This window comes from Pimephales promelas, chromosome 19 (genome assembly GCF_988280905.1).
Source record: "Pimephales promelas chromosome 19, fPimPro1.hap1.1, whole genome shotgun sequence".
NCBI lineage: Eukaryota > Metazoa > Chordata > Actinopteri > Cypriniformes > Leuciscidae > Pimephales > Pimephales promelas.
This window is the reverse complement of record NC_142787.1, coordinates 15708142-15733259: the sequence shown is the minus strand read 5'-3', so window position 1 is coordinate 15733259 and position 25118 is coordinate 15708142. Positions and strand designations below refer to the sequence as shown.

Genomic DNA, 25118 nt, shown 5'->3' with positions numbered 1-25118 from the left:
AAAACACCTTGCTCGGGTCACGTGACGACACGCCCCCGTGTCGCCATCTGGGACTTGCAGTTCATCGATAGATAGATAGATAGATAGATAGATAGATAGATAGATAGATAGATAGATAGATAGATAGATAGATAGATAGATAGATAGATAGATAGATAGATAGATAGATAGATAGATAGATAGATAGATAGATAGATAGATAGATAGATAGATAGATAGATAGATAGATAGATAGATAGATAGATAGATAGATAGATAGATAGATAGATAGATAGATAGATAGATAGATAGTTCATTTTATACATATGCTATTTTGCTTTCCTGTTTATAATAACGAACTCTACAGCAATAATATTTTTAGACATTCTGAACACTTATAAAGTTTATAAGGGAAGCGCAGAAGTCAATGGAAGTCGATCCAATGGCGTTTCTGGCTGTTATTCACAGTTTGGCTGTCCTCTGCTGCCGCACAGTGGCCATTTACATCAACACACCTGTAATTGAAGTTTTGAAGACCGTCTGACGTCAAACCAAAAGGACCAGAATAAATGTTTTTTTGAAAGAGTTTGAAATGTACCTTAACACCTTCTCACCCTCAGTAAATAAGAAAGCAATAAAATAACTTTTATTTTTTAATGACTTTAATTTGGTTAGACCTACTCTAAATTGTGTAGGCTATATAATGTCTTGTCCTCTTGACCCTTATTTTATTTATTTATTTATTTATTTACTCTCTCTTCTTTTTTGTTTTAGATAGTTACACTTCTGTTAAGATGACTCTGTTTGTTGTCATATTTTGTAGAGATATGTTTGCAATTTTGTAACAGAATTGTATATGCTATGATTGTCATCTGTGTTTGTTTGTAATAAAAAAATGGAAAGTTTCACATTCATAAGTTTCACACCAATTTTTGTCTTACTCTAATGACTTTTTTATTGTAAAGTTTTACATACACTAGTGGGGGAAAAAACTACACCAAAATATATTTAAAATACATTTAAATATAACTAATCTAAATATTTAATATATTTTAAATATATATTTATCTATATAAAGAATGAAATTCAACCAGTTTTACTATTCATTGCGTGAAAACTATATCACAACTTACACAAATAACAATTCCCAAAGTTGTGTCGTCATTTCCACTACTGTTTTGTCATTTTGACATGCTTTGTTTTATTTATTTATTTGTTTGTTTATTTATTTATTTATTTTTAACTTGGTTAAGGCAGCAGTGAAGAAACGCAATGTGTCTGTCAAGATAATTAATTGTGAACATTAACAGTCAAATTATGCAACAAACAAACAAAAGCAAAAACACTTTTTAAAACTGTGCGTGGTAGGCTATGGCTAGCTATGAAATTAGCATTAGCAAAACAAAGTCGGAGATTTTTTTAACCGTCGTTTCCACCACAGATTGTTATCAAAAACACGAGAGATGAGTTTGAGAAGTGCCACGTCCAGCAGGTGGAGGCGTTGGGAGAAAGAGAGAGAGGGAGAGAGAGAGAGAGAGAGAGAGAGAGAGAGAGAGAGAGAGAGAGAGAGAGAGAGAGAGAGAGAGAGAGAGAGAGAGAGAGAGAGAGAGAGAGAGAGGTAGTGCTGCTGGTGATGATGATGATGATGATGGTGGGTCTGTAGTCCATAGTCGCATCAGCGCACATCTCACACATTCACTCAGTGGAGCTTCATAGTCCGGCGAGATGTGGGGGATTGTGGAGCTCGTGGCTTGTTTACTTATGATGTCTAGTCATGTGTCATCTCTGAACAAGGTAAGAAAGAATTCAACTTAAATGTGTTTTACATTTATGTGCATTCATTGAAAAGATATTATTGCACAACTGTTATTCATGCAAAATATAGCCTAGCCTAAATTTTTTATTTACTAATTGTATTACTAATTTAATTATCAAATTATTATTCTAAAACATGCATATACAGAATATTACTTATTTTGCTCAGTTACAAACAAAAATATTACAAGCAATGTATTATAATTTAATTTTATAAATATCAATTTTGATCAAATGGGACTCATGCATGCAGTGTTAACTTTATCAGTTGTAAGTGGAATGGCTTGTTTTTAATCGCAGTGGAGGTAAAAGCAGATTGTATCATGTTTTATTCAGTTCAGTGGGATTTGGTGTTTTTGTATATATAGTTCAAATGATTATTCGCACGGGTGGGCACTTTGAAAGTGCTGGGATTAACCTCTTCAACAGGGCACACACACACTGAGCGTAACGCAAGCGCCACTGGCACGAGTTCAAAGGTCTTGGGTTCATGATTGGAAAAATATCATAACACAGTCTAAATCACAGGTGTTCAATCCTGCTCCTGAAAGATTCTGCTGTGTTGTTCTAATCGAATACACCTGCACAGAACATTTGATCGATCAGAGGTTTTTCCATTCATAACTCATTAGCCTTATCGTTCAAATGAAAACAGTTCTTCAGATCACCACACCTCCAGACACCTGGAGAAAACAGTGTCAGTCAGCAGTTCCGAATCCAAACTGTTTAATCTGTTGTTCTAAAACCACAAAAAACAAGGGGATCAAACCATTCTAATAATACTTCAGTGACTTGTCTGGTATAGAAAATGTTTGAAGGGCAAAAAATAAGACCTGATTTAATTTGCTTTCAACATTACCCTAAAAAAGGGTAATATTGGCTCTAATCTTTTGTGCATTTATCAACTTTGTCTCTGATGTTTCTACTGAAATTCCTATGATTTTATGGAGCAACTAAAAGGGTGCATAGACTGATTATTTGCTCTTGGAAGAATTTGATGAGTCCTTATTGAAATCTCTGATATTGGAGTCTATCTTGGCAAAACTGAGTGTACTTTGAGACATTGATATCATTTCTCTAACTCTAGAAGAGACTTTTTGTCCTGAGGGGAAACATCTTGGAAGCAAAATACCATTTGCTCTTTATTTCTTTGCTGTTAAACACCCTTTTGGAACTTTTTTTCTTCACATTAATGCCATAGGAGATATATTTAGAACCTTTCTGTCAACAGTTCTTAAAAGAACCTGCATTTTAATCATCTAAAGAACCATTTTCCACTATAAAGAACCCTTAGTCTAATAGAAAGTTTCCATGGAATCATCAATGCCAATAAAGAACCTTTATTTTTAAGAGTGAGAGAAATGTTCAATATGCAGTTTTTCCTAAAGGTGCTTGTTATTTTCAGATAAACCTCAAGACCTTGAGGCACAGGTGTGTTTGATTATAGTTGATCTGAACTCAGGAAGGTCTCCATGAGCAAACCTGAGCATCCTAAATCATAGATTTGAGTAACAAAAGAGTGCAGAGACATCTTTAATTCCAGCATGCTGCAAGACAGCTGATTTTCTAATCCATCATATAGAATTCCACTATCCTTCCATTATAATCTCCACTTCTCCAAATGTATTGTATGGTGTCTTCAACGTTTTTCACCCCAAACGTTCCCATTGCACCGAATGAGAAGTGTTTACCACTTCATTTGAAGCTTTGTTTGAGCCCTCCAGCTGTGGCGGACAAATGAAAGGCTGATGTGTGCAGCGAAAGTCACTTCAGCTAAAACGGTTGATTTACCATGAATAAAACAACACATGAGAAAACGACACTGAGACGTCACGACGCATCAAGAGCCGCACTTATCACAGGTCATGGCTCACTGGAGAGGAGGACAGGGCCCCTATACTCACTCTTGTAGGATTGTTTTCTTGCTTTATTCCTTGAACTAAATTGTTACTTATGCTGACCATAAAACAATGTCAGAAATGTATATATATATATATATATATATATATTCACATGCAAGGCTTGGTGCCATGATGCTAATTTGATGAGAAATGATTTATCCTTGCACATCATATTTAAAACAAACAAACAAATAGTGCCCTCGTAATCTTTAATCAAAATAACTTCCCTTTTCCTCTTGCAATGGCTTATCTTTTCTGATAATGGGCCCTATTTTCATGATCTAAGCATGGTCTAAAGCGCATGGTCTGTAAGAATGGATCTTTATTAATTAATATTAATATTAATTATTAGTCATTGATTCGAGTAACTTTTTTGACATTTGGGTTTAAAGTGTTTTATTTCTACAATATATGGTGTAAAAATGTCTTAGTGCTGCCCTCTTCAGGTTGAATGGTGGCTACTGCAGTTGAATTTTCCCACTGGATGTTAGCGGTTGTTCGTGACGTACGCACGTTTCAGCTCACCACGCTCTTGGCACAAGCTACTCCCTTGGCAGTATAAAAACCAGCTTGTTTCATCAAAACCACTGTAGCGAGTCAGGAGTTTGCAGAATTGCGAGTATTGAAAACGATCAGGATAGAGTGTTTTATCATCTGTTTCATCCCCTCTATCTCCGACCACTTTTTCAGCATTTTTCAAATATTGCCAGTGGGTGGAGTCAGGCTCTGAGCAGCGGTTTAGTTACCCTTTAATGAGTAATGGGCGTGTTTTGGGCAAAACGTACATTAACCAATCCAAGTCTCATCTCCCATTCCTTTGCTATTTACATGGTGGAATTTGCAAGCGGAAAGACTGAGCGTGTCTCCAGAGAGGAAGCTGATCTGCTCGTGAGCGAGGTCAAAGCGTGCAATTACACAATAATTTTCATATTTAAAAATATGATATATAATATTTCATATTAAAAATATGTGTGCTGCTGCGCGTTTTTGTAATAAGCAGTGTACGCGCGTGTTTGTGTAATATGAGTGTACACGCGTTGTGGATCGTCAGCATATAGTCTCATATTACTAATGTGCCCTTTAAATAACAAAAAAAAATATTGCACTATATATTGACTTTAGACTAGGTTTCAATTGGTCAATGCAGTCTATTTCAGTTGCCTCATAATAGCACGTGACAACAATGCGCTTGAACACACTTTTGGTTTTCAGACCAGCATGCCCATGGGCGCACAGATGGGTGCAAATGCATGCCCAGGACATGAAAATGACAACTAGCAACAAAAAAAAAAAAAAACACTTACGCTGCATTGCACTGGGTGTATGACAGGGTCTGATGTGTTTACTGGCGCGAGGGAGGGGTAACCTAGCCTGACTTCGTCATACTCATATTCTAGTCAGAATATGAGTCTGATACCGCTCCGTAGGGCTTTGATTATGAGGCGTGTCTTAACCAGACCAGGAAAAACGAAAACTCTGCACTCAATTGGATAGTCGGTAGACCTACAGTACAACCAATCAGAGCAACGCAGTAAGTCAACTTCTTGGCATAGCGCAGTTTTCAACTATAGAACTAACTTATTTTAGAAGTAAAATAACAAGTAACCACAACGACCACAGGCTTTTCATTACGTCCCATCTTCTTATCGACCGTCAGAGCCAGCTGATAAGTTACACTTTTGCCGAATCATGTTGGAAGGACGCCAAAAATATCTTTCCGATCGGCAAATGCTTTGATTGCAGTTTTCTGTTTGTCTATTAAAATGAATGCGCTGTAAATTTATTTTACAACAGACGCGACAGCGGATACATCTCAATTCTCCAGCTGCAGTCATCTCTCTTTGATAACGTGATGATCACGTCCCTGCAGATGATCTGCATCATCGTATAAAGCCCGCCCTGGCATTCTGATTGGCCCGTTCATTTTTTGACTGATCATAATTTCTCCTCAATGGATCGAGTCCAGACCGAACTTCCCGACCAAAAAAATGTTGTGGGCGGGGTTCGGGCTAGCATCCAGGCTAGGGGTACAACTAGGGGTAGGGGTAAGCAAACCACAACCATCCAATCAATTCCCAATGGACAAAATCAAGTCCTACTTTACATTTATTCTTGTTACATCACAATAAAGAAATTTTATGCAAATATCGTTTAATGCCGACTTTAACAAACTGCACTTAAAAGTGTGTCTGTCCGATTTAAAAAGTCTCAAGGGGTGATAGAGAAACGGTAGGAACGAGAAGAGAAAGACTGTGAATGGATGGTGTTGGTCCTGAGATAAAAATTCACATGCTTCTGTTTTATTCTTTGTTCCTGGAAGTGCATCAAAGATTGATATGTAGCTAAATTGCTAATTATCTCAGTTTAAAGTTGAAGGGCAAAAAGCCAGTCCGGTCCCTCACATGGGATTACAAAGGATTTGAACTTAAAGGAGGATTACTCATGTCCTTCGACTTTTGTCTATCCTCTCCTCGTGAAGTTTACATTTCAGAGTTCTCACAGTTGTCATGTCAGCTGCTGTGTGAATCAGAGTTTGTGCGTTTGTAAGGACTGTGTTTGTTCCACACGGGTGTTGATCGTCGTTCTGCACCTGTGCTTGGTGGTTACAGTCAGAGTTGAGATGGGGCGACAAAGAGAGCCAGAACTGAATGATTCAACATGGACAGAATAGACAACGGTTTGAGGTCTGTGAGAACAAAATTCATATTTTTGTTCAGTATGGATACATCAAATCAATCCTGCATTGTAAAACATAAACACATAAGGCCATTGATAAGCACAAGAGATGCCTTTCATACAGTTGTTTTGCTGTCTGCATGATTATATGGTGTAAATAACATTATTACACAGTTGTTATATCTGTTTAACTCAATATAGCTGTTAATTCCTTGGGATTTGTCATCATGCCAACATCTCAGTGGAAGAAATGCATCCCTGCTGTGGAAATCAGATTGGATTGGCTTATTTTAGCACAACACAGCTGACACTTGCCCTCTGTTTGTTTGGAGACTTCGGTTGCTGTCCTAAACATGCCAAATAATAGCTGGGAAAGAGTGACCGTACATCCACAGTGACATGGTATTGGCAAACTGATTATGTTGTTAATAGATCATCATGAATGTCAATGACCTGAGCTGACAAAGACATAAAGAAGTGTGGGGCAATCGAATAAAAACATGCTTGAACAGCGAGTTTGCTCATAAATCACACATCAGTCACCCACATACCCTTCACTCAAACACTATCAGACATGCAGATCAAGAAATATGATCTTTCTCACGCTTTAAATTACCAAAGGTGGCAGGGTTTGATGATTTGTGTTTCCATTTGTTTTTAAGAAGGTCTCAGAATTCCTGAAGAGGATATAAGTAATCCAAGATGTCAAACCTTCTCTCTCTCACACACACACACATGCAAGTATTTGTCTAAATGCATTTATACTTTCTTTGCATAGTGTATAAAACTGATCTGAATAAGGACACACTCTGCATGATGAGGTTTTCTGTTCTCAGAGGTCAAAGGTTACTCATTTGACACCATCTGTTTGCTTTCCACTCAGTTCATTGACATTAACAGCCCAGAAGACAGATAACAGGTAACCCTGTGGCCCTAAAGATGGTGTATTCTACAGCTTATGTGATTGATTTCATCATGTTAACATTCACTAGCTGATTTTGGACTGGTCTGTTGAAGGTAAGATGTAAAGAACAAATTGTCTATATGATTTTCAGAAACAGTCAATACGCCATATGACTTGACACTAATGACATTTAGTAATTGTGTAATGATGGACAAGGGGAACTATTAAGGAGAAAAGGTCATAGGTCATTGTGGCACATGTGGCTGAATTCGGTCGTGTGGCACTGGTGACCTTTTGACCTCAGAGTTTCATATCTAATGTCAGGAAGACAGCTCGGGTTAAAAGCACTGATCAATAACCTCAAGTCTCAGGCTGGCTTGCATGTCTCTGAAGAGAACTAAAGTGAACATAGTTTTGCAAAGTGGCAGAAATGACACCGAAGTAGGTCACTGGGTCGCAGCACACAGTGTAATCTCCATAAATCCAAATCAATTTCCTTTTCAGATTTTCGGGGAGGAACAAGTCCGCATGACATCAGAGGGATCCGACTGCCGCTGTAAGTGCATCATGCGGCCTTTGACCCGGGATGCGTGCGCTCGCTTGATGACTGGAAGTGTGCGCGTAGAGGATTTTTACACGGTGGAGACGGTGAGTTCCGGAGCCGACTGCAAATGCTCCTGCACGGCTCCGCCGTCCTCACTCAACCCCTGCGAGAACGAATGGAAGATGGAAAAACTCAAGAAACAGGCGCCAGAGCTGCTCAAGGTAGACCTGATACTTTTAAAACACATCCCATATCCCATATCCCTCAGGCAGAGTTCTTGCGTGATAACTGTAGTTTAATTTCTTTCATGACCAAATTTGCAAACTTGCCCCAAGTTTTTTTATTTTATTTTTTTTAATAAATTTTAGTGATTTGCACAGTAAATGGTACAGTAAGCTTGAAATATATATATATATATATATATATATATATATATATATATATTCTAAAAACAAGATTAAAGGAGTAGTTCACTTTTCAAAAACTTTTGCTGATAATTTACTCACCCCCATGTCATCCAAGATGCCCATGTCGACCTTCAGTCGAAAATAAATTAAGGTTTTTGATGAAAATATTCCAGGATTTTTCTCCATATAATGGACTTCAATGGGAACCAAACGGTTCAAGGTCCAAAAAACAGTTTCAGTGCAAACTCCAATCTGTTCAAAGGGCTTTAAATGATTTCAGACAATAAATAATTGTCTTATCAAACGAAATGATCGGTCATTTTTTTAAAAAAAATTAAAAATTTTAACTTTTATAAGCTCAAATGGTCGCCTTGCCCTGTTCTGTGATGCGCGTTCGTGACCCTATTATTCGAACTCGTTCATCAAAATGAACGAATCTTTTTTTCGTGTCCTTTAGTTCATTCAACGAATGAAATGAGTGTTTGTTAATTTCGATGAATGAGTTATTACTATTATTATTATTACTATTATTATTAGATTATTATTACACATTATTATTAATTTATTTTTAAATTCATCGTATTCTGTAATCAAAATAGCTTCACCTCCCTTTTGCAGAATCACTTCTCTGATGATGTGTTTACTGGCGTGAGGGCGAGGCAACCTGTCAATCAAAAGAGATCAACCAATACAGTTGCAAACAACAACAATCCAATGATCCAATCAATTTCCAGTGCCCAAAATCAAGTCCTGCACTACATCTTTAAAACTGTTTCACTCAGAAGACTATCGCAACTTCCGTTTAATGTGGACCTTAAGCAGAAGACTTTTGCAAAATGTAACTGTTTACTATATATATATATATATATATATATATATATATACAGTATATATATATGTAAAACATTTGACATGGTAAAAAATGGAAGCCTTTTACTAATGCTTCTACAAACTATAAATTAACATAATATAAATGCCACGGTTGTAATACAAATGAAAATGATGATTTAGTACTACATTTACCCATAAAAATATGCAACAGTAACTACAGTTAATTTTAATTTATTAAAAACATGGTACATGTTTGTAAGGATAGCCTAAAATGGTACTTTTAAATGTAATTTTACAGATCCAGGCATGAAATGACCACTTGACTCACTTAAACATTAATTTATTGTCTCTTAATCAAATTCAGCATTAATGATGCTCAGTCTATAACTTTAACCTGTTTGCACTCAAAAATATAAGCCCGACTTTTAACAGCCCACTGCAACGTACTAAAGCGTTTGGATGTTACTGATATGCTGCTAAAAACATGAGTGATACACAACTGTGACATAACTTTAAAAGAAGTATGACAGGAAGTGCTGTTTTTGAGGTTAATGAAACACTGACTCACTTTGAATGTTGAACGGCCGAATTCTGGGCATGTATGCGGCGCACGTGTTCGCAAGTGTGTTTTTATAGCACCTGTCCTCTTTCCTCCATACCATTCCTGTCTGGTTCACTCTTTCCATCTTTTCTTCTCCTTTGTTCATCTGTCTGAGCATTCCATCTCCACATTACACACACACACACACACACACACACACACACACACACACACACACACACACACACACACACACACACACACACACACACACACACACACACAGAGAGAGAGCCACATGACAATCCTGATGATCAGTCCAGGGTTTTATATTACTACACCCGGCGCCAAGGACACACGACTTGGGGGGGCTTTTATATTTCTCAGACTTAAATGAAATCGCATTTGGGGGTGTGTGGTGGGACCCCCTAAGTTTAAAATTGCATTGGGCATGGGGGGATGGGTGTTGGGGGGGTTTGCCTTGGTATCGTCCCTCTTGACGCCAGTCATGTCTACAGCTCTGCTAAAGGCTGAAAAATCATTCAGCAGCCTTTAGTCAGTAGTTAAACACAATGGTTTTAATATTTCCACCTAAAACATTTGCTGATCTTGTGCTGTTTAGCTCCAAACATGTGGCTCTATTTTAACCTCTCTGCAGTTTCTTCATATCTGTTGATGCTGCATGAAGCCATTAATCATCACGACAGTCAAGCTGTTACACGACTGAACTTTCAGCAGCACGAGTCAACAATAAGCATATGAGGAATTCACTCATGAAAAAAAAATCTGTTTTTTTTTTTCTGTTAAAAAGACCAGCTTAAATCTAAACTAGTTTTTATTAACTTGGAAGCTTGTTTCTCTCATGAAATAAAAATAAAATAAAAACTAATTCCGGCTTTTTATCTCTTACAGTAATCTTTTATTTTCACAATCTAAACTAGTTTTTAATCTAAACACAATTATGAGTTATAGAGTCCGAATTGCGGGTAATACAATCATAAATGCAACACTGTAAAAAAATAAACCGTAAATTTTACGGTAAAAAAACGGCAGCTGTGGTTGCCAGAACTTTACCGTTAAAAATATGGTAGGAACGTTAATGGTTTTACAGACTTAACTTAAAATTTACAGTAATAAACCGTATTTTATTTTCTGATAAAATGTTGATTCAATCACAGCTCATCATGAGTGATCACTTATATAAGTAATGCTTATATAAAGAAGCTGCACAGTGTCATTCACACAAACATTAAACACCATCATGGTAACACACATGAAATTAAAAAAAAATGCAATAAACATTAATTTAACAACATTAAATGTAACATAAAACCCTAATGTACATAACTGATTAGAAAAAAACAATAAAACTATGAGGAACTATAGTTACTTCAACAAAAATACATCAAATGTGAAGTGTCACACAGGGAATTGTGGGAATGTCAATTTATGGTTTTTCACTGTAAATTATACAACGATTTGTTCTTTTTCACTTTCAAAAACTGTAAATGTAACGGTTTTTTACTGTAAAATTATATCACAGTTATTTACCGTATAAAGTACGGAACTTTCTGTTAACTAATTAACAGTTTTGCACTGTAGCATTTTTACAGTCTTTTACTGTTAAAATCACGGATATTTTTTTACAGTGAAGTTAAAAAGTCAGAATCGTGAGATATAAACTTACGAGAAAAAAGTCATAATTGCAACATGGATTCCATACATGGATCTGTGCCGACACTATGTTGCTGTCTGGAAGCTTGTTTCTGCCAGGGAATAAAAAAAATTAAAAAGGTAATTGCGACTTTTTTTTTCTCAGAATTGAGAGATAAACTTGCAATAAATAAAGATAAAATTGCGAGAAAAAAAATCACAATTGCAATAAAAAAAAAGTTTATATATTGCAATTCTGACTTCATATCTCACAATTTAGAATTGAGACATTTTTAGTTCTGAGTGAGGAAAGAAGTAAATTCTGCAAGTTAAAAAGTCAGATATACTGTTTTTTCTTGCAGTTGTGAGTTTACGTCTCACAATTCTGACTTTATAACTATTATACATCACAGTTCTGAGAAAAAAGTCTCAATTACCTTTTTTATTTTGTATTCCCTGGTGGAAACAAGCCTACAGACAGCAACATACAGTCGGCACAGATCCGGCCCACGTCTGGACCATGTGCAATCAATGTGTACCAGATGTGGGGCGGATCTTGGCCGACACTATATTGTGAAGATGACCGAAAGCAATATGTTAATCATTATTGTGAATCACGAACTGTCAAACGTTGCTGCAGATTGAAAATAAACCCCAAGCAGCTGCTTTGTGAACCTTTAAAAATAACGTTCCACTCATGTTTCATTTTTGAAAGTCACCTGATTTTTGTGTGCAGTTGCAGTCCATGGTGGACCTTCTGGAAGGAACTCTCTTCAGTATGGACCTTCTTAAAGTTCACTCGTACATCAACAAGGTGGTGTCTCAAATGAACAACCTGGAGGAGGTGAGTGTGATTACACTAGCCGTGTGCGTGTGAACATACACACGTGAAAATTAATGAGCCGTGGCGGGGTTTATCTGGACATTCTGTGGCTACCCACAATGCTCTGGCTAAAGTTATTAACTGTTATAGCACTTCGCTTTGGCTTGAGGGATGGGAAAATAATGTGTGTGTGTGTGTGAGAAAGAGTGGGACAGAGAGAGGAAATGACCACAGTCATGTAATAGTCACACTTATGTACTCTGTTTTTATTTCCAATTAAATTTTGCTCATTATCGGGTAAAGCTGGGCTAGAAATCTGCACCGCAATAAATTTACTGCATGTACACTGAGGGTCATTATCAAATACCTTACATATATAGTCTGAGACCAAAATGCTTCTAGAAATGCTTCTAGCAGACAGAAATCATTTTTATTGTATTTTTGATTCAATAAATGCAGCCTTGGTGAGTATAAGAGAATATTGACTATATTGGCAGCATAACAGTTTGAGTAAATTGTTTATGCAGATGTATTTATGTACAGTTAGATGCAGAAGTGTTGTTGTATGTATAGTAGTTTGATGTAAAGTCGTGTATCTCATTTAGATGATAAAGATGAACCTCACTCGGGAGAATGACTTTGTGAGAGACAGTGTGGCAACTCTGACCAATCAGCTACGGCAGTACGAGAACCATTCTGACATCATGATGAGCATAAAGAAGGAGCTGTCCAACCTGGGCCTTCAGCTGCTGCAGAAAGACTCCTCCTCCTCAGGCCCCAAAAGCAAAGCTCAGGTAAGTAAGGGTCATGACCTTTCCCCTCTGACGTTTAGGTTATGCTTTGAATGGAATACTGCATACGGTTCAGTTTACTGCATACTCTTTTTTTTTTAAAACATTATATGAAAATTATTCAATTTAACCTTCAAATGGTCTTCGCTTCCTGTTTACACTTCTGGGCTTCGGGGTCTATATGACCCCAACAATTATTAATAATAATTGTAATTGTACAAAAAATATACATTTTTAATAATACAAATAATATATCATTTTTTTGTTTAATTCTCATCTATTCATTAATGCTGTGTTTTTGGAGATATAAAGTATTTTTGTATCCATATACCACACAATTGCTCAACAACACCATTAGCTTTAGCATTAGCATATGAAATATATATTTTTTTATTATACATTGCATTTATGCTCTAGTACTAGGCCTTCATTTATGTGTAATTTTTTTTAGATTTATTTATTTATTACAGATGTTTTTTGTTTGTTTGTTTTTTGACACATGAAGAAAATATATTTCGTTTTTTTGTTTGTTTGTTTTTTTCACATTTCCATTTCCACATTTTCCATTTCAATGTGGGGTCATATTGACCCCAAAGACCAGAAATGTAAACAAACCTTCAGGACAACCGAATCAAGCCCAGTTTTTTGTTTTTTTGTTTTTTTGTGTGTGTATAGATAGATAATGTATGAAAAGTCACAAAATCTTATTCCACTTAGATGAAGGGAACCTTTTTGTATTACGTAAGTAAAAGTTGATTGAAGAAGTCATGACCCGATTGAGGCCTACTTCACGTAAAAGCTTCTAATTATGTTGTGTACATGTTCAGCTTTTTTTAGTGTTGCAGATTGAGTATGAAAAAGGTCTGCAAAGTTACAAAATACAAAGTCAATTTAAAAGGAGTTATTCTTTTTATCAATGCACACTGTTTTTGAACTCCTCGATTGGAGTCTTGAGTTTCTTCCAGGAACATACACATCACAATATTCCTCATTTAAAAAAGGCATACCCAGAGAACGGAGGCATAATAGGTTCCCTTTAATATGTGCTGCAATATATCACATGATCATGTTGCTCATTTAATTCAGCAAGTGCCTTCCAGATCCTCTCTGACATAAATATGGTTATTTTGCAGTTTGGCTGTGCAAAACAAATGATTATTCAAAAATGAGATTTGTCAATATAAATGTAAGTCAAAGTTTAGTGCATTGCATTATTGGATACCAAATCTCAAGTCTGTTCTGGTAGAATCCAAAAAAGAAAATGCATACTATGTGCATTAGCAATATGAAACATATCTATATAACAGCATAGAGTATATGTAAGTGTTTATATAATTTTTTCGGATGAGATCTGTTGAGTTAGACATGTGTTATGTTTTTTGTAGGACACACTGGGAACAAACATCAAAGATGCTTCAAAGTTTCCAGCAAAGAAACCAGAAAAAGGGAAACCTCCACCAAAGCCAGTGAAGGAAAAGCCCGCCAAGCCAAAGAAAGAGACCACAAAACCAAACAAACCCAGTAAACCAGAGCAAACAGAACTGCCCAATAAAACCAAACCATCACAGAACCAGCCAGGACTCATCCGGGGAATCACATATTACAAAGCCACCAAAACCGATGAGACGAGCAACCAAAACAGAGGTATTTACACATTATCTTAGCCTCTAAAGCATTGGCATTGAATAAAAGACATTACTCTCTTTACAGACATTTTTCTCTTTATGGATTGTGTTGTAGTGAGGTATGAGTTAGCTAAATTCTGGGGAGTAACTTCAACAATTTTGCTTGCAAAGGCAAACACTTGCACTGACAGACAAAAGTTGGCATCAACTATGGTGTCTGTTGGCTCTTGTTTTCATCAAATGAACATTGAAACGGCATCTGTCGGGTCTTAGAATGTTCGGAGAAGTGAGGAACTGTAATCTGGTGATTGGCTGCGTCGCTCGCCGTCTGTCAGTGCAGTGTGGATTGGCCTTTATAGAGACAATGTTGTTTCCTTTGTGTTCCCCATTGAAGCACAGCTGCTTGTATCAACGCCAGTCCAGACACACACACACACACACACACACACACACTTAGATATTAGCACAGACCCTTTCATAACTTAAGACACATGTGCACACGTTCATACACACAGTCAATATTTTAGACCACTTCATCTGCTGAAAGGGTATAGGGAAACTGTTTTCTGATAGCATGATAATAACTATAATAATCCACTCACATAACCATGTTAAGAGAAGAATAAAATGCAGAATTCATAGTCGGTATCATCACAAATATCCACACTGAAACAGAGACAAGAAATTCCAGGTCCCTTTTTGCAGGAAAATCTGCCAGATGCACTGATGATAAATGAAATATTACACACACACACACACACACACACACACACACAGACATGCACTTCACTACTTGATGGGTACATACCCTTAACTTCTGTTGTTTTTAAATTAATTTAATTTATAATTAATAAATAAATACTACTAATGCTAAATATTACCCTGAAATAAAACTTTTTCATTTTTACAAAGATTTTTACAAGCATTTTTACAGTTAAAAAAGTATTTTCTTTATTTATGAACCTGACAACAATTTCTGCTGCATCTACTATGGTAAAATAGTTATTTTGATTTGATTTTCGAGTTGAAGATGTCCCAGATTTCCTCAAAGGGAGGTTTTGTCAGATTGCGGTCTCTTTTGGGGATATTTTTGGGCCCCAAACTACAGCCAAGTCCATGCACACACTGTACTCTCACATAATGAACATCTTACAGTGAGATTCGATCTCAGTATCTTGGGACTAGACGATCCAGCACTCAAGTTAACAGGATATAGTGTAGGATGCCAGCCAGAGAGTGTCTTTAGAGTCTGAAATGACAGCCAACACACACTAATGAATCAGTTTCAGTTTCTGACGTGACATTCATATCGGCATTAGGGTTTCTACAAAAAAACAGCCAAATGTCTCCAATTTAACAGTGTTTCCATTCATGTGGGCTTTCAGCCTCACTTCCTGTTTAAGCTTTAGATGTGTGCCTCTCGCCTAAAAGTCTCCATAGTTACCGCTGTTTGCTTGACAGTCTGTGTGATTACTGTTTTTTTTTTCCTGAGCTATACAAGAATGATTCTGAAAGCACCACAATCAGTTGTGACTTGTAATGTGGTCTGATCTAATCTTGTGTTATCCATAGGCGTAACCTAATCGCTACTTCCCAAATTGGGTCCCGACTATTTCAGCGCACGTTAGATACAATCACAAGGAATTTGATTAAGGCATAAACTACTGTAAATGAAAGGCTCTAAGATGGACACACTTTTGAAAAGTTTAGTCTGTAAACTAGCACTTTGGAAACATCTCATATTGCAGTTTTGGTTTAAGTTTAGTTTTAAAACTTATTTTTGAGACAATACAAAAAGAAATTGTAAGAAAACTGCCAATATCAAACAGATATCCAAGATTAGGGGTATTAAATGTAAAATTAAGAGTGATGGCACTGGTAACAGCCCTGGAGATGTTGGAAGACACTGCATTCAGTTTGCAGGTGTACGATTATCAACAAAGGAAGATTTACAGTTTTAATGCACACTTTTCTCTATCCGGGTACACCTTTCATGTTGTGGGTCAAATATATCCGCATTTGGTTTCCATGCAATTCTCCCAAAAAAATAAATAAATAAATAAAACATGTAAATAAATAAAACTTATAGAGAAAACCTATAGATATTAGGTGGCTCCACCCCTTTTCAGGGGCCACCTGTCTTCCGGTTTGTATTTTCACAGCATGAGGGTAAGATCTTATGGATTTATGAATGAACTGCTCGTTTTAAAATCTTCCCGATCTGCTGACATTTATTATGACATGCTCTTCAAATATTCTAATGCTCGTGATAACTTTCGTTAACTGTACAATAAATACATCCACTTCAGCTAATTACTCTTCAACAGCGATGTCATAGAAATTCACCACAGAGTTTCCAAATAGTGCATTTTTCCAAGTTGGAAATCCTGACTTTTGTTCGTTTACTTTAATTTTCATGAACTTTTAGTTTGCTTTTCATTATTTCCCGTGGTCTGTGTTGCTCTAATCTGTTATCATGGCATTTCATTGGATCATTACACAGTTCACTATTAAGTATTCTTAAATTCCTGTGTTTCCTCAGTTAATTGGCGGCTGTTGTTTGTGTGTTGAGCACTCGGTTACTCTATGTTGGATATTCTCAGTTTATTCTTTTATGAAATAAATTTTGATTATAAATTTTGACTCATCTTTGTCTTTGGACTCTTTGGACTTTGACAGTTACACATGCATTAGTCAGAATATAATTACATAGTTTCTCCATCCGTCAGATGTCTTGTTTTTGTTTGTCAAATTGAAAATGGCATCTCCTCTGACTAGGACTATTTAACTTTGTTAGCGTGTCTTGGCTATTGGACTGCATGGATTTGTTTGACTGGATTAAGATAATGCATAACAGAGCTGTGATGCAGATTCAGTATGATCAGTCCTGACAGGAATGCAAAGCCAATACAAAAGCCGGCGGACCGTGCGTAAGTCAAGTAAAAAAATTCTAATAAACATAAGTTACTTTCACTAATAAATACTGTTTATTTTCGTTGTCCCACCCTGTGATCTGTATAGTAATCAAATCCATTCTCTCATTAAATATAGCTGTCCCACAGTCCTGTGCCACTTAGTGCACGGAAATATATGGTGAGATTGATCATGTTATATGCTCAACGTGACAGCGGTTGCAGGTGTATTTATATTATTGGAGAGCAGATTGGCAAAATACTCACTCAAACGTCAACTTGCTTTGTTTTTCGATGCAAGTCATTTTGTCCTGGAAGTGTTGAGTAATTGGTGTAGAAACAAGTTTAAAACTCAAACTTCAACATGTCAACAAAGTTTTATTGGCATGACGGGTAAAGAAGTACTGTTTCCAGAGACTTCATGTACCTTTAATCTGCTTGGCTAGAATCTGCTCTTGTCTAGTATTTCTGAATCTGTCAATTCATATATTGTTTTTAGTATTTCAGTATTATAATGTGGTTTGTGGTCTCTATTAATTTGACCAAAGATGGACAATTCAATATACAAGTTTATATTTCTGACAAAATTTGTCAAGTTGCTTGATATTTTGTTTTTTCAGTCAAAGCTTCATTATTTGCAAAGATGTAAAGAGTGTTACCGCTAGTATATAAGGTTGCTGTCTGGTTTAGAGTTTGCAGTGCTTTTCTTGAAGTGAGATGATTTTAAAGGGATAGTTCACTTTGAAATTAACTTTTGATATGTTTTAGCTTACCTCAAGGGCATCCAAGTTGTAGGTGTCTTTGTTTCCACACTATTTTCAATTTTGATATTTTTAGGTCAAACCGTTCTTGTCTGTCAGTCATATAATGGAGGTATATGGGGTCCACCCATGGGTCCACCTCTAAGAGCATGCACAGAAAAGTCCAAATGACTAATGACTTAATGACTCATGAATGTAAGTACACACTGATGGCCTAAGACATGAAACGAGTGGTTTGTGTGAGAAAACAAACAGTATCTCATTTTTACCTCTTGTAATCACAGTCACGTCCAAGTACTCTGAGGGCGAGGAAGAGGTAAAAACGGTATAAATACTGTTCGTTTTCTCACACAAACCGCTCGTTTCGTGTCTTAGGCCATCAATGTGTACTTACATTTATGAGTCATTAAATCATGTTGAATTTGGACTTCTCTGTGCATGCTCTTTGAGGTGGACCCATGGGTGGACCCCATATACCTCCATTATATGACTGACAGACAAGAACGGTTTAAAAAAAATTCAAAACTGAAAATACTATGGAAACAAATACACATACATTTCGGATGCCCTTGAGGTAAGCTAAAACATATCAAAAATGAATTTACAAGTGAACTATCCCTTTAATCTCTTGATCTGTTTCTGTTACATTTCTATAGGTGAAGAGAAGCCTGATGAAACAGACACGTTGCTTGAGGTAGAAGTAGAGGAAGAGGAAAGTGCAATAGCTCCCGTCACCTTAGCAACAGAGACCACCCCAGAAACTGTACCCACGACGACAACAACAACATCAACATCAACCGCTCGTCCCACAACAACAACCCAAAGGACAACAACACCTAGCAGAACAATATACAGAGAGGAACGACCAGCCCCAACGATATCACTAGTGCTGGACAACACCAGCAACAACTCATACATCGCAGGTACAGTGTTTACAATAAAACTCAGTTTGTACAAAAGCAGCACCACAAAAATTATCTTAAACTAAAACCTATGGGTTAAAAAATGATGTCAACTGGAATAAAACAATGCAAAGTACCTATAAAAACTAAACTAAACTTAAAACAGTGCCTAAATGTTTTTCAACCAAGCGAAATGGCTGAATCCTGGTGCATGTGTGTTGTTGGGCTGAAACTGTTGGGTTTTTTTGGCAGTTAAAGAGCAAAGCTGTGAAGGGACGCTGGCGTCGGTGGACCTGCCGGTCAAACAGCACAGCTACGGCAGGAACGAGGGCGCATGGATGAAGGATCCCACCGCCAGAGACTCCAAAATCTACGTCACCAACTATTACTACGGCAACAACCTCGTCGAGTTCCGGAACTTAGACAACTTTAAACAGGGTGTGTAAAATAAATATTGTAATGTTCTTTAGAGACATACCAATTGATGATGTACTTATTTATTCAATGCGACTGTCTAGACAGAGAGACGGATATTTTTTTGGATAGTGTAGTGTGTGTTTTGAGTTAAAAGCTCTTCATATTGTTTTTGGTTTTTTGCGTGTGTGTGTGTGAATCAAAGACAGGGATTTTCCATTCTAAAAGGTTTGGATTTCTAAATAAATGTAAATGTGAATGAGTTGGATGTTTGGGAACCAGTTTGTTTGTGTCTGGTTGTATGCCTGTGTGTTTTGCTGAGTGAATGTGTGTGTGTCACTAGAAAAAAAGAAAGAGCTTGGAAGATGTTACAGTTGATTTTAGTGTGCGTTTGTGTGCCTGTTTAGACTGGTATTAATAGATTTCTAAAAACATTTCCTGTTAAGACAGAGCCAGGGGAGTCATACACTGATTCTTTTTCAGGCAGCTTCTTGGCTAGCGTCACAAGATATGTGAGATAACTACAGGTTTCGTTGCAATTTTGCTCATTTTAGCTCATTTCATTGAGCTCTTTTAACTGAATGCAGCTTGCACTGCAGTGAGTATGTAAGACATACTGCTGCTGCACAAATAGCATACCAATTACCCATAGCAGATCAATACAGGTGGAGCTGGGGAAGGTGGAGGGTTTTAGAGGAACTCTGAAAGCATGCTGCATGAGTGAGTCATTGAATCATTCATTCAAACTGATTTTTCTTTTTAATAAATAATTTAAGTTAATTAAATATTTTTAGTAGACTGCAACAATTAACATTTTGTCAGAACCTCTAGTAAATTACAATAATTTGATTTAGTTGTCTGTTCAGAAATTCTGTTTGAATTTAGTTGTCTGTTTCGGGAAACACAGACCTGTTGAACTATGCTGATAACGACGGAACTTGCGACCATAGTTGGCTAACGATGCTTTCGGGAAACGCACCCCAGATCGGTTTTAGGTCTATCCGCGACATCTGTTGGTGACACCCCTCTGGAAATGATTTGTCTATAATTCTTTGCCAGACCATAACTCAGTTACAACTGAGAATGGTCTGGTTTTAACCAGGCTAGAATCGTGGCAGAATCGTGATCTCTATTTGAAAACAAAAAAACAAAAAAACTTGAATTTATCCAGAATCATGCAGCATAGCGTTAACGTTTGGTGATTATTATCGTTGTTCTGCATATTTTCACGGGTGAAATCTAGTTATTTCACTTGGAATCCATCCAATTGGGAATTTTGCTTAAGGGCCAATCATTTTTTACTGGTTGCATGAATTTGCCACTTTAGTAAACAAAAAGTTGCTTGGCTTGAAAGTGACCTGTCTGAGCTGTGCTTTATACATCTGTACACACTAGACAATGGAACTTTATGGCCGTGAAATTTCACTATTGTGACATTTACTTCAAAAAATGTAGCAACATTTTACCCACTGTCCTCTCTTTTTTCCTACAGGCCGTTGGAGTAACCTGTTCAAGCTCCCTTATAACTGGATCGGAACGGGTCATGTTGTGTACAGAGGAGGGTTTTACTATAATCGTGCTTTCACGAAGAACATCATCAAATACAATCTCAAGCAACGGTACGTAGCCGCCTGGGCTCAGCTTCACGACGTCGTCTATGAAGACACCACACCTTGGAAATGGAAAGGCCACTCTGATATCGACTTCGCCGTGGATGAGAATGGACTTTGGGTAATTTACCCGTCTGTTGACGATGACTACGGACAGGCCGACGTCATTGTAATCAGTAAACTAGATCCCAATGACTTGTCGGTCAAAAAGGAGACCACGTGGAGGACGAGACTGCGGCTAAATTCGTTCGGGAACTGCTTCATAATATGCGGCGTCTTGTACGCAGTGGACACTTACAATCAGAGGGAAGGGGAGGTTTCGTACGCATTCGACACGCTTACAGGGGCCGAGGCGTCTCTGCGTTTACCTTTCATTAACGAATACGGGTTCAACACACAAGTCGATTACAACCCTAAAGAGAAGATTCTGTACGCCTGGGACAATGGACACCAGCTCACCTACAACATCAACTTTGTAGAGCAGGAAAAGAAATGAAATCAGACTTTATCCATCTACTCTACACTTCTGCGTAGCACATGTATCTGATCACGACTGCCTCATTGGTACCACTGACAAACACCTCTCATGAAACGGTTCATCACGTCCTAATGAACCTAAATGGACATTTGTTCAAGATTACATAAGGACAAAGGGATTACGTAACTTAGAAGTTTAGTTGTTGCGTGCTGCTCTACAGTTCTTGAATTCACTGCCAGTTTCGCCTTCACATGATTCACGTTAACATTCCCAATGCACTGAACACCATGGAGCGAAGCGTCAAACTATACTCGTAGTGTTGAGCATTGTATCTTTGTATCCACAATTACACACAGCTTAAAGTCAACCAATTTCAACTTTGATCCCACATGCCACTGACCTTTCGAAGCATGATCATTGGACAATTCGCATGACGTTCCTTCACTGCTTTAAAATTGTAAAGATTTACCTGTAAATATTGGCCTTCGGTGACAGGACAGACCTTTGCAGGGAAAAATGTTCAAAGTCACACAGTTAACTTGTCCTTAAAGTGTACTGAAGTCGTAATGCGATTCATGTGAAAGGTTCTGAAGAGCTATCCATTACAGCTTGTAGAACTTTGAATTGATTTTATAAAATATCTATTAAAAAATGTTTACATAATTTACACTGTTCTAACCAGGCATGCCGCAATAAAGCGACAAACAATAACATGTATGTACTGGATATGGTAAAATTGTATACATTTCATTTTTAATGTTTACAAGTGTAATAACGGATAATAAAATATTAAATCATTTTTAAATAATAAAATGTAAATTTTTAATTACTCTTATTTTTTTTTTTTACTTTTTATCTAAAAATCTTTTAAACATGAAAACTTTACTTGAGAAACAGCAATGCATAAAATGGATTGCATATTTAATATACTTAAATAAAGGTCTCGTATCGCTCCTGGTTAGGACACGTGTAAACCGTTAAGTTAAGAGTTCCGTGACATGCTCCTCTTTACTGTAAATAAAAGCTTGCATGTCATGTCAACTATACCAACAACATAACGCAACCACTAATCTTTCATGTACCTATAATGATGTTCGATAAACATAACAAGCATTCAAGACACACCTGCAGAAAACTTGGTGCTTGTTTTCACATCAAGAAGGTGCCAGAAAATTGTGTTCCAGTGTTTCGGCCAATATAGCCTCAGTGGACTGGTAAAGCACAGCATCATAATGGTGAAAGAATGCTTTGTGTGCTAATGGGAGCAAATGATTATGTTTGTGAGTCTCTCTAATGACTGGGCAGGGTTACGTATAGAATGTTTAAACAGACAGGTCATGCGAGGAAAGCCTGTGTGATGAATGGGTACAGATACAGACGTCATGTATAAACAGTTTAACTAGTGTTTAGAATGTTTTTTTTGTGGTTTTAAAGAGGTTTCTTGTCTTCGTGATCACTGTAAATAGCAGAATATTTCGTTTTGACTGAGTTTTAGAAACACAATCTTCCCAAGGGGAGTAGACTCCCGAGACTCTGTCAATGCAGCATGTCTGATTTTAATAAACTCTATTTGGATCTCGTTAAATGTGCAGTTGGAGTTGTAAGATATATTTCTAAACATGTTAAAAAGACTGCTGGGATGGAAGTGGGAGCAGTTTGTGGGAGTGTGTGGGTTTTGTTAAGTAAGCCTTGAAGGCCATTAAAATTTAAATTAATCTTATTTGTCTTCTTAATGCGTGTTACTAATCTTATTGTGAATGATTAATCTGTGCATTTTTTTTTTTGTAATCTTTAATCAAAATGTAACTTCTTGTGGTATGACTTGATATCCGATGCAATGATCACGTTTCACAATCCAGTCGATGGGAAATGGGTCAAATGTTGCAGTCGAGGGATAAAATCAAATCCCGCTGTTTGATAGTTTTTTCACTCTGAAATATGTCACAATATGGAAGTAAAGCCGTTGCAACTTTCATTTAATGCTGACTTGACAACAACAACAAAAAATTGACAGGCTTTATAATATTGAACAGTAGCTTGTCACATTTTTGATAGGTGTAAATAGTTCTTCATAATGATAATTAGTGTTCCCTTTGACTGGGAACTTGGTTCTTACACTCGCCTAAAGGATTATTGTTTTTAACCCCCTTTCACCTTCAGAACTGTCTTAATTCTATGTGGCATTAATTCAACAAGGTGCTGAAAGCATTCTTTAGAAATGTTGGCCCATATTGATAGAATAGCATCTTTCAGTGGAGGGAGATTTGTGGGGTGCACATCCAGGGCACGAAGCTATCATTCCACCAAATCCCTAAGATGCTCTATTGGGTTGAGATTTGGTGACTGTGGCGGCCATTTTACTACAGTGAACTCATTTTCATGTTCAAGAAACCAATTTAAAATGATTTGAGCTTTATGGCATGGTGCATTATCCTGCTGGAAGTAGCCATCAGAGGATGGGTAGATGGTGGCCATAAAGGGATGGACATGGTCAATGCAATGCTCAGGTAGGTAGGTAACAATGCTGTGGCATTTAAACAACGCCCAATTGGCACTGAGGCACCTAAAGTGTGCCAAGAAAACATCCCCCACACCATTACAACAAGGCATGATGGATCCATGTCCTCATTCTGTTTACGCCAAATTCTGACTCTACCATCTGAATGTCTCAACAGAAATCGAGACTCATCAGACCAGGGCAGCATTTTTCCAGTCTTCAACTGTTCAATTTTGGTGAGCTCTTGCAAATTGTAGCCTCTTTTACCTGTTTGTAGTGGAGATGAGTGGTACCCGGTGGGGTCTTCTGCTGTTGTAGTCCATCCGCCTCAAGGTTGTGTGTGTTGTGGTTTCACAAATGCTTTGCTGCATACCTCGGTTGTAACGAGTGGTTATTTCAGTCAAAGTTGCTCTTCTATCAGCTTGAATCAGTCGGCCTATTCTCCTCTGACCTCTAGCATCTACAAGACATTTTCGCCCACAGGACTGCCGCATACTGGATGTTTTTCCCTTTTCACTCCATTCTTTGTAAACCCTAGAAATGGTTGTGCGTGAAAATCCCAGTAACTGAGCAGATTGTGAAATACTCAGACCGGCCCGTCTGGCACCAACAACCATGCCACGCTCAAAATTGCTTAAATCACCTTTCTTTCCAATTCTGACATTCAGTTTGGAGTTCAGGAGATTGTCTTGACCAGGACCACACCCCTAAATGCATTGAAGCTACTAAATAATGCTTACCTGCAATAATTGGTTACACATGGTTACAGTCAAAATGTAATTATAAATATAATTTAATGACTTTTTTTAAACAATAAAATACTGTCTAACTTTTATTAATGCTGCAATGCACGCTGGGAACGCAAGTTCCAGCGCACTGTGAAAATCACACTGTTACAGTTACAATCTGTATATATACAAGAGATCACTATAAAGCAAACACAGATACTCACTGTGATTCTACAGATCAGTGCTGTTACATCAGTCATTTCCTGAGCCTGTTCACTCTGAACACGCTATACAGTGTGCATTTACTGCAAGTAGGCCTACTACTG

At 37.2% G+C, this 25118-nt stretch overlaps 1 protein-coding gene across 1 annotated transcript; it reads left to right on the top strand.

Annotated features, from left to right (window-relative positions):
- The first annotated feature begins 1588 nt into the window (after positions 1–1588).
- LOC120491646 (olfactomedin-like protein 2A) lies at positions 1589–23287 on the top strand. Its single transcript, XM_039689609.2, has 8 exons — positions 1589–1773; positions 7780–8040; positions 11988–12095; positions 12680–12868; positions 14251–14509; positions 18820–19086; positions 19318–19503; positions 20972–23287. Exons 1-8 carry the CDS (start codon positions 1705–1707, stop codon positions 21583–21585), a joined length of 1953 nt encoding a protein of 650 aa, XP_039545543.2. The 5' UTR covers positions 1589–1704; the 3' UTR covers positions 21586–23287.
- Positions 23288–25118: the final 1831 nt, after the last annotated feature.